General features: G+C 52.5%; 5 protein-coding genes across 5 annotated transcripts; 1 reads left to right on the top strand and 4 right to left on the bottom strand.

Annotated features, from left to right (window-relative positions):
- GLOTRDRAFT_43128 (O-methyltransferase) lies at positions 1–1872 on the bottom strand (the record flags this gene model as incomplete). The annotated part of the gene is made up of 9 exons (XM_007868468.1): positions 1–138; positions 188–474; positions 526–580; positions 640–788; positions 839–1065; positions 1117–1173; positions 1243–1366; positions 1434–1563; positions 1624–1872. The coding sequence occupies 9 exons, from the start codon at positions 1870–1872 to the stop codon at positions 1–3; spliced, it is 1416 nt and encodes a 471-aa protein (XP_007866659.1).
- Positions 1873–3818: 1946 nt separating this feature from the next.
- GLOTRDRAFT_106435 (benomyl/methotrexate resistance protein) lies at positions 3819–5714 on the bottom strand (the record flags this gene model as incomplete). Its single annotated transcript, XM_007868873.1, has 5 exons — positions 3819–3860; positions 3913–4011; positions 4069–5110; positions 5186–5358; positions 5424–5714. 5 exons carry the CDS (start codon positions 5712–5714, stop codon positions 3819–3821), a joined length of 1647 nt encoding a protein of 548 aa, XP_007867064.1.
- A 614-nt stretch (positions 5715–6328) lies between these two features.
- GLOTRDRAFT_111422 (uncharacterized protein) lies at positions 6329–7322 on the bottom strand. Its single transcript, XM_007868872.1, has 4 exons — positions 7249–7322; positions 6993–7190; positions 6769–6927; positions 6329–6715 (listed from the first exon to the last, which is right to left on the bottom strand). The coding sequence occupies exons 1-4, from the start codon at positions 7252–7254 to the stop codon at positions 6431–6433; spliced, it is 648 nt and encodes a 215-aa protein (XP_007867063.1). The 5' UTR covers positions 7255–7322; the 3' UTR covers positions 6329–6430.
- A 579-nt stretch (positions 7323–7901) lies between these two features.
- On the top strand, positions 7902–8533 carry GLOTRDRAFT_100338 (uncharacterized protein). The gene is made up of 3 exons (XM_007868871.1): positions 7902–7935; positions 7989–8236; positions 8290–8533. Exons 2-3 carry the CDS (start codon positions 8082–8084, stop codon positions 8306–8308), a joined length of 174 nt encoding a protein of 57 aa, XP_007867062.1. The 5' UTR covers positions 7902–7935; positions 7989–8081; the 3' UTR covers positions 8309–8533.
- Positions 8534–10385: 1852 nt separating this feature from the next.
- On the bottom strand, positions 10386–12657 carry GLOTRDRAFT_77583 (N-acetylhexosaminidase; the record flags this gene model as incomplete). Its single annotated transcript, XM_007868870.1, has 9 exons — positions 10386–10816; positions 10867–10927; positions 10979–11015; positions 11072–11112; positions 11161–11245; positions 11298–11346; positions 11398–11932; positions 11982–12071; positions 12124–12657. The coding sequence occupies 9 exons, from the start codon at positions 12655–12657 to the stop codon at positions 10578–10580; spliced, it is 1671 nt and encodes a 556-aa protein (XP_007867061.1). The 3' UTR covers positions 10386–10577.
- Between the last annotated feature and the right edge of the window lie 655 nt (positions 12658–13312).

Genomic DNA, 13312 nt, shown 5'->3' with positions numbered 1-13312 from the left:
CTACACTGGTTCCGCCACCATGTAACCAAAACAAGAACCCTCTATAGGATTAACCTGGGATATACGCCAGCCCCCACGTGCTGCGAGGTCAGCGTGATGCGCTAGAGTTCGTTCTTGACCGTTTAATATGACTTGCATCTGCGAAAATTATTCAGGCGGTGTCCAACAGGAGGAAACGTGTACCTACGGCCATGTCGAGTGCATAGGGAATAGAATTGGCCCTACCGTGGTTCGCTAGTAGAGGCGAAGGCACGGTAACTTTCAGTGCCCCCAAGATCTGGGGCGCTTCTGCGCCCTCGCTACATGCGAGCGGTATAATCCAGTCGCCTATCAGGAGTTTGGTTTTGGTGCCCGCAGCGTCTCGCAAATGTTTGAGGATAGTGACACAATTTTTGTCGGGCCAGTCGTGCAACACGGTGCGCAGCACAAAGACAGATACATCTCTCTGAGGCTGCTTGTCGAAGAATTCATGGGCTGACTGGCGGTCAATGTCGCGACGATGAATCGCTCGACGAAATCATGCACCTTGAAAACTAACGCGGCCGCTGTCCAACGCCTTGGGAAACACCTCACGCCAGAACTAAAGAAAGACCGGCAATATATCTGGTGCGGAAGCAGGCGAATAACGCAAACACTCACTACTTTCCCCTGCTCTGTGACAGCTTCACGATCCTGTATAATGATTCGGACTTCCGCATTCGCCCTTGCTATCATCAAGGATGGCATACCATGGCCGCCACCAACATCGACGATCAGGTCGTTGGCGGTCAGTGAGCCCCAGTCGTATCCTGGATGACATGTGTTTAGCTGAAGATCTCTGAACATAGTCAGGTATTACCATTGATGATTGCTTTGGGATCGTTCCAAAAAGAGCTCGCTCTGATCGCAGCTCCGTATCTCTCAAACCGGCGTTGGTTGAACGGCTCCTCGAGCCAAGCGAAGAGCACTTTGTCGGTCTTGAAGCATGTTTGTAACGCTGCCTGGTTGGCTTTGAAGTTATGGCTCGTTTCGGGGGATGAGAGCGTCTCATACAGGTAGCACGCAGACTTGCAGCATTCGTCGGCCCTGTAATAACCATGAACACTAGACACTAGACACACGATCATAAAGCGTTACGCGTGATCAATAAATGCAGCCGCGCCATAGGTCCCCTTGTGTTTCTCCGCTTGGGGTCTACCGTGATTCGATAAGTAGGATCACAGAAAAACCAGCGATATACCATTGACACCGGCCACCACTCACTGGGTAGATAGCCACCTCGCGTCCTTGCCGCTGTCGAATACGGACGAAATACGATTATTGGCAAAGACGTTCGGCTGCACTTCGCGAAAGATGTGATGCGTCGCGAGCAAGCGGAACACGCGGGCTACAGCGGAACTCTAAGTATAAGTACTTGCCAGCGCTTCTGCAAGACTTGGCACGCGAGTTCCTACCTAACTTCGTCGGCTCCATGCCAGCGTAGAGTGCAATATCGTTTACGTGAAGGCCCTGAGCGCCGAAGTCGCGCAGCAGCTCTACTGCATTGATCTGCTCGGTTACTCTAAGACATGCAGTGATCAAGTACTGATCGCCGAAAGTCGCAGGGTGAGCGGAAGGATTCCCGGATACGACGTATAAACTCACGCTGGTCGCTGCGTCAAATATGGACATCATAGGCGGCCTCACAGTGCATAGTAGTTGGTAGGAGGCGGCAGTGATGTTCAGGATTGCTTGGGAGACCTTCGGGTCAGACCTCAAGCTTTCGGCTGCATCGGCGCTGTATTGTCCATCGAGGGACGGGAAATCTAATGATATATCCGTGTAGTACCTCTTTAGAGAGTCAATGGAGTCGTTGAGAACTGCCTGCAGGTTCTCCAGGTCTTCGATTGTCATACCGAGACCAGCAAGGGAGAGGAGAGCGAGGACGGCGGTGAGACAGTACTAGCTTGCCTCGGCTGCGGGATCTTATATCTGCGGTTTGAGTAGATAGCCTACGAGAGTCGTTAGCGCCATGAAAGCAGGGACTTGGTGATAACGATCAGGTGGACTGCACCGCTGTCCAGTCTTCCAAAGAATAGACCTCGTTCTGGAGCTGCGTCTATCATTGAAGAGAAGGAGGGGACAGCTCGGTGATACGGCAAGACGGACGATGATAATGTTAGAACGCTCCCAAATACCTATATTCGAGGGAGTGGCGCCCATCGAGTGCAGGTCAGTGGATGACGTGAAAGTAAGCTCGTCTCGCCTGAGCTGCCTTACGCAGAACGCTCGTACACTCTAAGTAGGAGTACCCATACGACGTAAGATTTTCAACCATCTTGGATGAGGATAAGAGCCATAACTCGAGGGCAGGATTATATGTGTCGATAAGGACCATAATTGGAACGTAGGTTATCAACCGGTGATATAGATGTCCCAAATAGCCGCAGTGCTCACTTGTACCGAAGGGTTCTCGGAAGCGACGGTCAATATCTGCATCCAGGCTGGTGCGGTGGTCGGCGGACCCGGTACAGGAATTTTTGAATCATATGGACCTTAGTCGCTACATATTAGGAGCCGGAAGTCAGACGCATGCAACGGCAGGATTTACTGCTCACTTTTTGGGGCTTGTGTACTTGCGATCGTCGCAGTGCCGAACGCAACTTGGTCGCTGGATACGTCGGACCGTTGACTATTTCTACTGAGGGGCTGCCAGTGTGCATATGTTCATTACCGTCGGCGCGCACAGACACCGGGAAATGCGTATGTGCACCCGTACCGGCTTACCTGTAGAACGATGTATGACCAACCTTTCCCAGTTCCGTTGATGATCAGCGACGTAATGAAGTCAAAAGACTGATAGCGGGAGGAAGATTCAACCCCTGCGTTACTTAGCACGGATGTCATTCTTTACCCTTCCTCACTTAAGACAACGTGTCGATGAAGGGTCGAGACCGTTTCTGAATTTTCAGCGTAAGGAAGTAAGGATATCAGGAAATACGCTTCCCCGTCGGAACTGACAGATTGTGACGCTTGAAGCTTGAAGATCCAACATGGTGCGACGACACGAGTTGAGCTGGTGGTGAGTTAAACAAGGATAAGGTCTTCGCACTCACGTCTCGCAAGGTTGTTGCACCTCTCGCCAGGAACAAGCTAGCAGGGGTAAATTGCAGATACTGAGCTCTATCAGATAGATTGTTGCTACCACGGATGTTAGGCGGGACGGACATATGACAGTCGCTGAGGCCTCTGAATTTCCGTGTCCTACCTGAGAGCTCCTGACAGCTCATGAGGATTTATTCCGTTCCTCTCTCTGGCAGGTGCTCTCAGATGCTCTCAGACGTCAGGTCCGTTTTCAAGTTGGCCTCAACCGTGAGGGTCCGCGAGGGTCCTCGGCGTACTCCTCGCGGCGAGATTGGTCAATCTGTAGTCTCACGATGGGTGTGGCTAACGCCATTTTCATGATTTTGTAGTCGTCCTGATGTTGTCGCGGTCCGTCGGGCCAGGCGTTTGCAAAAGTTCTGATCTGAGATTGGCTCCCCCCGTGTTTGTATGCGGAGAGTTGCGGGGATGCTGATATGCCGAGGGGTAGTAAGATAGCCGTAGGCCTAAAGCAATCGAACTCTTAGCGTGGAGCAGCGTACGCGGAAACCCAAGAACAAGGTACTGTCCACCACGGAACAAGGAAACGGCGTATGAAAACAGTTGTAATGAATACAGTTACTTTTTGTCCATGTCTAAAGGCCCCTCTCCCCTGCCAACAAACAAGTCCTGAGATTGGGCGCGTCTTGAGTGCCCCGTTTCATTCTCAATTGCACTGCTTGTCAAAATCAAATTATGCACATTGGCAGTCTTTTCAACTACTGTGCACGCTTGCTCCAGCTTCGGATCCGTTCACCATACTAAGTAGGGGTTTACAACATATGAGCGGCACGGGAATTATCCTGAACTTACTCGATAAAACACGAAAGGAACCGGAATAAACAGAATAGCGATCCCACCCAGTAGGGAGTTGCCTGGACCGACGCCGAGCCGCTTAAACATCGCTCGTGCCTATCGAACCACCCTGTGGGTTAGCTAGAAAGGGTAGAAGAGCACGGAAGTGCTTACGAAAAGTGGGAAAGCTGCACCGAGCGAGGCACGGAAGAGAGCAGCCCCTGCGAAGATGGAGGCGGCATATTTGGCATATACAATGCCGATGTATGTGTACACCGAGTTGAAAAGGGTGACGACGCCGACGGCAAAGAGGCCTGAGCCAATGATGGGTACGATCCAGTGTACGCTTTCTCGTGAGGTCCAACCGAACCAGAAGAGACAGATAGGAAGGGCGAAGCACCCAACGAACGTTGGGGGAAGAACCGCCTCGGGTTTGAAATTTGGCGAAGACATTTGGGGCACAAGTTTTTTGTTTACCCAGAGAAGGAATATGGGTACAGATATTACTGTGAAAACCAAGATGCCGAGGAAGACAAGTCCTTGCTGGCCTGAGTTAAAGCCATAGATGCTCCCGAACACGATCGGGAAGGACTCGAACCATATGAAGAGCACACCGTAGAGGAGGCCCGCGTATAAATCCATGAGCAGCACGATGGGTTCACTGAATGTAAGAGTAAACGCTCTCGCGAGGACTTCGAGGTCGTCTCTGGTGGTATGGTTGGCCGCGTCAATTTCGGTCCGGCTTCGCAGGCCCTCGTTCCCTGTAGCCTTGCGCAATCTCTTCGCTCGATTGTAGAGGATATTATCGGCACTTGTCTCTGGAAAGAAGAAGAACATGATAATGAGCACCAGGCTACACAGGCATGTGAAGACCCAGATGGTCCAGCGCCAGCCCATGGCCGATGCAAGGTACCCGCCAATGAGGGGCCCAAAGACTGGACCCAATACACCCGCCGACGACCAAATACACAAGGCGTACGGCACTGCTATGGGTGGGTAGATGTCATTGATGGTACCGCCGCCCGTAGCTAGGCAAGGGCTGCCACAGAACCCTGTCACCAATCGGAAAACGAGAAATACGGCGACGTTGGGGGCCAATCCGACGGGAAGTTGAAATAGGATAAATGCCAAGAGTGTCCAGAAGAAAATACCAGTTCGTCCCAGTTGTGGCATCTCCGACAATGGGGACCACAGCATAGGACCCAATCCATAACCGCTATTTGTTGATAATTAGTAGAAGATTCCCTAATGCGATTCATGTCGGCGACACAAGGCGGATGTCATGGCTTACAGGGTAAATAGCGAAAGACCCAACGTTGCGACAACCTCACCAACACCAAATTCTTCCATGAGGCCAGGCTCGCCCGGCACATAAATCGAGCTCGCGATGTAGACGGCAAAATTAAGGATGCACATCTGGAAAGTGATAAGGTGCTTCAACCTATTCGGCCAATTTTGGGGGTTCTAGAGCGTTGGGGTGTATCAAGTTAACAGGCATCCCCGCAAGACTTGACGAGAGATGTTCTTGCCTCTGGATCATCCGGCCCATACCAGCCCACGATGGTCACATCACATTTCTCGCGTTTTCTCGCCTGTTGTTGCTCATGCACCGCGCCATTCTGCGCCTCCTTGCCCGACGCGTTGACTAGATCAACGGTGGATGGCGAAGTCTGACGTGGCAGCTGCGTCGGATCTTCCTGGATCGCGTTCTTCCACGAGGAAGGATCAACCTCGTCGGGATACTGGAAGACCTTATTGCGCGAAACAAGGCGCATCAGCTTGCCGAAAATGGTGCTCTGAACATGAAGATCCACGGGCATAATGCAAGCTGAGCAAGAGGGAGCGGAGGACATGCAGCCAGTGTTGTCGATGACTGAGTACACACTGTGTAGATGCTGGGGGAGTGCCCAGTCCGCGGTCGTTATATATTAAAGTCTACCCTCAGCGTCTTTTGCCAGTCAGCCAGCCGTAAGTCGACCGTGACGTGGAGTCATTCTCTGACTTCGACCGTGACAACGCTGAAGATAGATGGAAGGCTGAAGCCTCGGATCCGAAAGCTTCCACCCCATCTTGCAAGTCACAATGCCGTCGCTGACGTGTACATAAGTAAGTCGGCAAGCGTAGAGGATCATGACTCGAACCTGCCCGATGTTGAGAAAAGAAGCGTCCAGTCACTGAGCGCTGCAGCAACGTGCCCGCATCCTCACAAGTGCGCAGGGACGATGCCGCCAGGCTGAAGGAGACAGGAAATATGGTTTGTGGCGCAGAGCACTTTAACCGGGGCGTGGACCCCGTCAAGCTGTGTACTATTCCAATCGTACTGCAATCCACAATGAGTTTCTCGCCAAGCTTCGTACCGTGTCGTCGACGACACTACTGCTGCAATCAACCCTGAATACGTGATGTCGGAGGTTCTGAACCGCAGGGCTAACCCTTACGACTTCGGCAAGTGCAGCGAGGCCCTCCTCAACGATACACGGGAATCCAGGACGGAGGTACCGAGAAATGAGTTTCACAATTGCCACAATGCGTACCGTTACTCTTCATCCATTTCCAAATCCCCTTCGACACCCGCTCCTTCCCCACCATCGTCCCATTCAATATAGTTGGTGTCTTGAATCCATGTTTCCGCCTCGTAAACCTCTGTCGTGATCTTCTCTTCAACTTGAAGAGCTGCGGGGTCCGCGGGATTGGGATCTGCACCGTTGCTCGACCCCTCAGCTGTAGAAGCAGGTAGGGCATTGGGGTCGAGCGATGCTCGCACATGCGACAGAACTTCTTCCATACGTTCACCCAATCGATCTTCTAGTTCCTCAACGATCTGCGGAGCACGTCAAATGTAGCCCATCAGAACTGAAGGTAGAGTGTACGGACTACGTAAAGCTCGACTGGTTCTGTGGGCGCTAGGTTCACGATCTGCAACTTCTCTGCTTTGGTAAAACCATATGGCTCGATATCTTTCACCAGCTTGGTTATACCAGCGTCAGATTGTGCTGCTATAGGCTGATACTCCGCCGTGAGGTACTGAAGTGCCTAGAAATGAGGCTGCAGTGAGTGTGTGAGTGTCTCAATTATGCGGCGCCCAGTTCCACACGTACCTCGACCTCAACGGTCCGCAAGTTTTCACAGATCTCTTCCTCTATCGCGGTAGCATTTGGTGTTGGCTTCCCCGACTGTTCCTCCTCTTTCTTAATACGCAAAGCCGTCTTTGTCTTCGCCAAGTGATCACTGTCCAGTTCCCGCAAAAGAGCTAGGACTTCGTAGTTGGACAACAGGGCAGATCGAGGATTTACGACCTAAACCAAGAAGCAGATATGAGAATACGTAGCATAGATCACCTAGGAACGCACAGACCTCCATTACACCTCACGTTACAGGGTTCGCAGCAGTGGTAGGGACTGTGTAGCTATAGCACGGACACGGAAATCGCGGGAACCGCCCGACGGAAAGGCTTTCCGCAGAAAATATTCCACTGAAAGTTATTCTCCCACGTGCTGTCACTAAATGTCGGCCTCTCATTGGCTGGGAGTTCAAACCCCGCTTTCCGGGAATAACCACGGGCGTTGGAGAAGAGGTTAACTCTCTTGAAGCTGGACGCCACAATTCCTTCAGCTATTGCCCGAGAAGGTAGCGGTGGCTGCAAACCGTCCGACTCATCAGTTTCCATCGAGAAGAATATTAATACTGACTGAGTGATGCATTTTTCATGTACGGGGAAGGGATTCAAAGAAACTGTAAAGCAAATATTCCCAACAATGACGAGCCCAGTCCGCTGAAGTTTCCCTCTCCCCCTCTCTCCACATTAAATCGCCTAGACACTACCACATCAATAATAACATATTCCTAGACCATCTACGCTGGACATAGCTCCACAAGCTTGCCTATATCGGTGTACGACACGGAGGTGAGTATAGCTATACTTCACCAGCACTAGCAGGCACCGAAGTCAATTCGATATCCACGGGCAGAGGCCACGGCCCTGCGTCGGGATTATAGTGTAGATACTGGCGGATGCCGTGCGGCTCATGTATCCCATGGCGCCTACGGAGCGATCAGTACACTCTAGTAATATGATGAATTTGAGATGCACTTACTCTGCCAAATGCTTGGGGACGTTGTGCCCGAACTCGAAGAGGCGAGTCCTGCAGAGGTTGCAGCACCACTGGAGAGGGTTACATTCCTCGTACATGGATGTCCACCGATACTCGGGGGAGAGGAACTTGATGGACCACAATTCTTCCGCCACAGATTTGCTCAGCTCTCTGGCCGCTGCCTCGTCCCTGCCGCATATGCGGAACCAGGATTTGCGCTCTTCCTCTCCTTCTAAGACCAGCTCTTGGACCTGTGGCCGAGTAAGCTTCAAAGAGATGGAAAACACATCTACCAGATACTCACCGCCGATTTCCAGGAGTAAACTGTATGCTTCTGAGTACGGAGACTGCGGCAGGATGCCCTTGAGTACCAAGCCTGAAGCTTGTCCATCTCCTTTCCTGTCGTCGTTCCCGGGCATCCCCCATTGAGCCTCACGATTTGCCACGCCGCATGAGATGCTCCTGGGCAGTATTTCAGCTTTTCGTCGTCCATATCCCAAGGCTCGCAACCCAATTTGTAGTACCGCTCCGCAGGCTCGTCAACCACCACCAGCGGCTCGTCGCGTATTCTGCAATAGTCCCGCCGGTTGAAATCCAATTTGAACATGCATTCGTGAAACATCACCCGGGGATAATCCAAAGCTCGCAGGCACTTGGTGCAGAAGAACCATGTCGTTGCTAGCTCGAGACGCTCCTCTTTGGGCCCAGCTGTAGGGTGGGTCTGGCAACACGACGTGTCTGGCAGCATAGCTACCAGCCGAGCGCGGACCTTGCTGCGCCACTCCTCACACAGACGTGGAAGGTTGGCGATCGCAGATTGGAAGCTTTCTGGGCCGACTTCTACATCACTGGGCTCCTCTATGATCTGCCTGAACTCGGTCATCTGGCACACGTCTGCTACGCGCGGCAAAGGAGTGTAGGGAGGTTGCCCTGCAGTCCACTGCGAGAACAGTAGCTTCACTATCGCTTCTCGGGATGTGATAATGTTCAGTCGTTCCCGGGCCAAACGTGCAGCCTTCTTTTCATGGAGGAATGCTATGATAGTAGCCTTCATGCTGTTCCATGCTGCCAGCAGACGCCGTCAGACAGTCGTTCTCCAACGGATGGCTCTTAAACATTACCGCGATCTGTGAGTTCTTTGGGCTGGGCTACTGCGGGGTGGTCGGCAAGGGCTCTAGAATCGAACTCTTCTAGCGCATCGACTTCTTCTCCATATCCGAGGCCACGCAGCTTATCTTTAATACTGAAGTGCAGGCGATGTTCAGCAACGAGGTAAAAGTCGTCAGGGGATGACATACGCAGACAGACGTCGGTCTTTTGTCCGCTTCCGTTCCAGCCAGATCCGAATCTTCTCCTCTTCTTGCCATTCGCAGCACAACTCGGCGTGCTTTCCGGACAGTATCAGATTATGCTTGGTACATGGATTTATTACACTTACGTCCTGAAGTGCTAAAAGATCGGCCGACTTGGCCATGAGAAGTTGAACAAGCGCTTCGCGATCCCCAATAGTGGCGGTCAAGTGAGCCATGAATTCATCCACGGCGGCCTTGGGATAATACACCTCCTCCGAACCTGTAAGACGTCTAAATATGGCAATGGAATAAATCGCGGTCGATGCGCACCACTTCGGACCAGAACTGCATGGGGAATGAGACATTGCAACTCCAACCCAATGGGATGTTTGTACTCTGAGATATAGCTTGCTGGGTATAAGTCCTAATTTCTCATTGGCCGCAGGTACAGGTTGCTCACCGCTGCTTCAAGCACTTATTGCAGCATCTTACGCGGCAAAGCCAAAAGATGTTGTGCACGTTCGGCGCACCGCAGTACTACAGAAAGTGAGAATTATTCAAAGATGCAAGAACAAGAGAACGCGCGTACCGAGCAGTGTGGGTAGAACGCTAGACGAGCCCACTGGGGCTCCGTCACTTCGTCCGGACACGCTGGCAGGCTTGCATTGCTGATAGCAGCAGTCCAAAGGAATCTAACTCTGCGGGTCGTGAGAGTAGCTCGCAAGGCCTTTGTTGTCCATGATAGCCGCAATAGGTCCAGAGGATACAAGTGACGGAAGATCTGCAGAAGTTACGCTTGAGCCAAGACCTTCAGGCATCCCGCATTCGTATCACGCACCTCGTACAAGATATCCAGAGGCATATCTACGAATCGACTCAGCTTCCCTTTCTTCCCTTTCCTCGTGATACCAGCATTTTGGACTGCTTTCTTAGTCTTCCTGCGTTTCGCGGGCGGACTCAGCTCTTCCGCTACAGCTTCTACATCAACCACTCCAGCCTCAGGGGCTGCAGTTAATCTTTGCGAGAGCCTTTGTGACCGCCTGGTAGCCATGTCTATAGCGCAGGAAGGGACGTGACCGGAGCGCAGACCCAAGGCGTATATATTAAACGGCGCTTAGCGGACTTCAAACGTAATTAATTAACGCGTCTTCGTCGCGGTCACGTGCAGCGCGCGTACGCGTCAATACCCAATAATATTATGATACATTTTGATAGATCTCTTCACCCGCTTCAGATCGCCTGGTCAGAGTAGCTCGTCAAAAAAGCGAGTAGTAATATTATATTGGCGATCCTTGTACGGTTACGCGGTCAAATCGCAAGCACCCGGCCTCAAAGCACACCACAACGGCTGCAGGGAAATAGCCTGTACGCCGCGCTGCCTAAACCTGAACGCGACATCGTGCAGACGCGGCAGGGCTGTCGTCACATTTGTGAGGGCCGGGCCAGTCCAGAAGAGCTCAGCAGAGGATGCGGCGCGAGGCCAGACTATGGGGTCAAGGTTCTCTGGCCCGGATTGCTCAGTCCAGAGCAGATGTTGACCTGCGCGTATGGTCAGACGTGCGAAGCGCTGGTCAAAGTGGAAGACTTACCTCCGAGAATAAGCTTACTCTCCTCGGCAGTGAGATTGGCGGTGGGGTCGAAGGTGTATGACTATGGGGATTTGTCAGAGACGATAGACTCCAGTGCGGGAGAATAACGCACCCTCTGCCATGTCTTGAAAGGGTCGCACCAGCTATTACTATTTGTAGAAATCAGTATCAGAGTCCTTATTGGCCGACTGCCGATTGATCTTACCCCGCAGGATTGGAACCAACCCAACCACCACCTCCGCAGTCCTGCGAAGAGTTAGCGGAGGACGTCGAGATTCATGTGAGACCACTCACCAGGTAGAAATAATCTGACGCAGCGTGCACGACCTTGTATCCCTTCTTCGCTACATCAACGACATTCTGGGAAGAAATCCAGACCCTGAAAAAGCAGTCAGGGCATGTGGGACGTGCAGATATGTAGGTCCATTTACAGGACAATGGTATCGTTTGAGAGAGTGACATTGTGATCCAGGACCATCTCTGCACGATTAATGAATGCCCTGCGGACCACGGATGTCGCAATTCGCTCACCTTCCCATACAATAGGCGTCTTACCAGCTTCTTTCAGGGCGCCATGCGTTGCCTGAGTGAAGGTATCTAACGCTTGCTCAAGCGTCTGCCCAGTCGCATTGAGAGTCGCCTGCGTCACCGGGTCTTGGTCGTAGCAGTTTACGTTCAGCTCGTCGCCGCCCGTACTGACAAACTTTGACGGGAACAATTTGCTGACAGCAGTGAACAAGTCCGAGGTGAAGTTTGTGACCGCGGGCTCCGTGAAGCGCAGCTGCCCAGCCGGCGGCTCATTTGCGAAGGACGCCCATGGGGTGGACTGTGCACACGCGACGTACTCGGGATGCGCGTTGGAGATAATGGCCGTGTGGCCGGGCGTGTCGATCTCGACGATAACATCGATACCGCGTGCAGCGGCGTACGACACGATGTGCGAGACATCGTCAGTCGTGTACACCGAGTCAGCAGAGTAGGCGCCCTTCTCGGCGAGGTCCTCGAAACCCGGAATTTCAAGGGGGAAGCTCTGGCTGTCTACGACATGCCAGTGGAAGTTATTGATCTGGGCTACTTTGAGTGATGAACAAGGGCGTGGACATCATGTCACTGACTTTTACCCAGCTCATGGCATCGAGAGTGCGCTCAAGGTCCTTGACCGGGAAATAATTCCGCGCCGTGTCAAGCATCAATCCGCGGTAAGGCTGATTTTATGTCGTTAACGCGATACAAAGAAATTCGGAATCGCGAACGTACGTATGCTGGCTTGTCAGTGATCTCAATAGGCGCTTCAATAGTGTAAACATTGTTCTTGTAGTAATAGAATAGCTGGCTGAAAGTAGTTAAGCCTCTGAAAAGACCGAGTGTCGAGTTGGCTTTCAGGAGAGCGCCTGAACCGCTGCCTGGGATGGTGAGGGTATACGACTCGTCCCTGGACTCCAGGGGGGCGACAGCTTCTTCGGAGATGCTGCGCACCTTCGCCCCATTCTCCAGCGAGATCGTCAAGCCGTTCAGTTGCCCCGCCTTGAAAACTGCGTCGGCGTCCACGCCGCCACGGCCTACCACAAGACGCTCCAGCTTGTCGTTCCACAGCTGCTGTTTGGTGCGCTTGACTGCGTTAACCAAGTCACCTGGGGCTCCATGCACGTCGATATGGATGTCAAACCAGGGCGCCAGGCGTAAAGCTGTAGAACCAGTCGTGAAACTAGTTGGCAAAGGCCATACCGCGTTCACAGGGGTGAAGGCCAGGAGAACCGCCGTGGCGGCGGCGAAGGCGAACTTCGGCACCATGCTGGGAGGAGACACGACGTTAGTTCCACAGGAATTTGGACACGGTAGGTTATATGTACTGTACCGTAACCCATCAAATGAACGTGATCTTGGCCCGCATGCTAGCTCGGTCACCAAGCTCGCATATGATCAACGGGTTTAGTTACCTGCGTTTCGGAAGGAGGCAACCGATATGGTCGGTGCCGGTATACAAGCTAATGCTTGTGCGCGTAATGCTTGCCGTATGTACTGGTGAGACTACCAAGGTCGTGCCTTCGTGGCAGAACGCGAAGTAGCTCGGAGCGAGCGAGGTGGAATGCAGTCTACGTCAACCGCCATGAGGAGGGAGAGATGCCGCACAGCGGCAGACTCCATCAATATATCTTACACGCAGACGAAAGCCTATCCGTTCCTGAAGGAGAAGCATATCAAGAAGCGGGCGGGTGGACAGAAAGCAGTGCCTGGCTCGGAAGATAGAATCCATACGCTCTCCAGCGCCACGCTAATAATATCTACAAAGATAAGAATCCCCTCGGACAAATCGGCTGTACAGTATAATGACCAGTACTAGAGCAACAAATCATCCAGCCCTCCACCAGTGCTGGCATTGTTAGAAGTCGTATTAGCAGAGGCACCCCCGAACGCACCGAACCCGCCCATACTGCCCTGGGTCGCG

This window comes from Gloeophyllum trabeum (assembly GCF_000344685.1).
Source record: "Gloeophyllum trabeum ATCC 11539 unplaced genomic scaffold GLOTRscaffold_00008, whole genome shotgun sequence".
Classification (NCBI taxonomy): domain Eukaryota; kingdom Fungi; phylum Basidiomycota; class Agaricomycetes; order Gloeophyllales; family Gloeophyllaceae; genus Gloeophyllum; species Gloeophyllum trabeum.
The sequence above is the reverse complement of the archived record's forward strand: the minus strand, read 5'-3'. Positions and strand labels throughout refer to the sequence as shown.

Bases quoted from the DNA above. Each gene is read 5' to 3' on its own strand.
- GLOTRDRAFT_111422 (XM_007868872.1), bottom strand. The intron at 6,928-6,992 runs GTACGTGTGGAA...CCTCATTTCTAG, and splicing joins TGCGGACCGTTGAGGTCGAG to GCACTTCAGTACCTCACGGC. The intron at 6,716-6,768 runs GTCCGTACACTC...CGTGCTCCGCAG, and splicing joins AACCAGTCGAGCTTTACGTA to ATCGTTGAGGAACTAGAAGA.
- GLOTRDRAFT_100338 (XM_007868871.1), top strand. From the start codon at position 8,082: ATGGATGTCCACCGATACTCGGGGGAGAGGAACTTGATGGACCACAAT.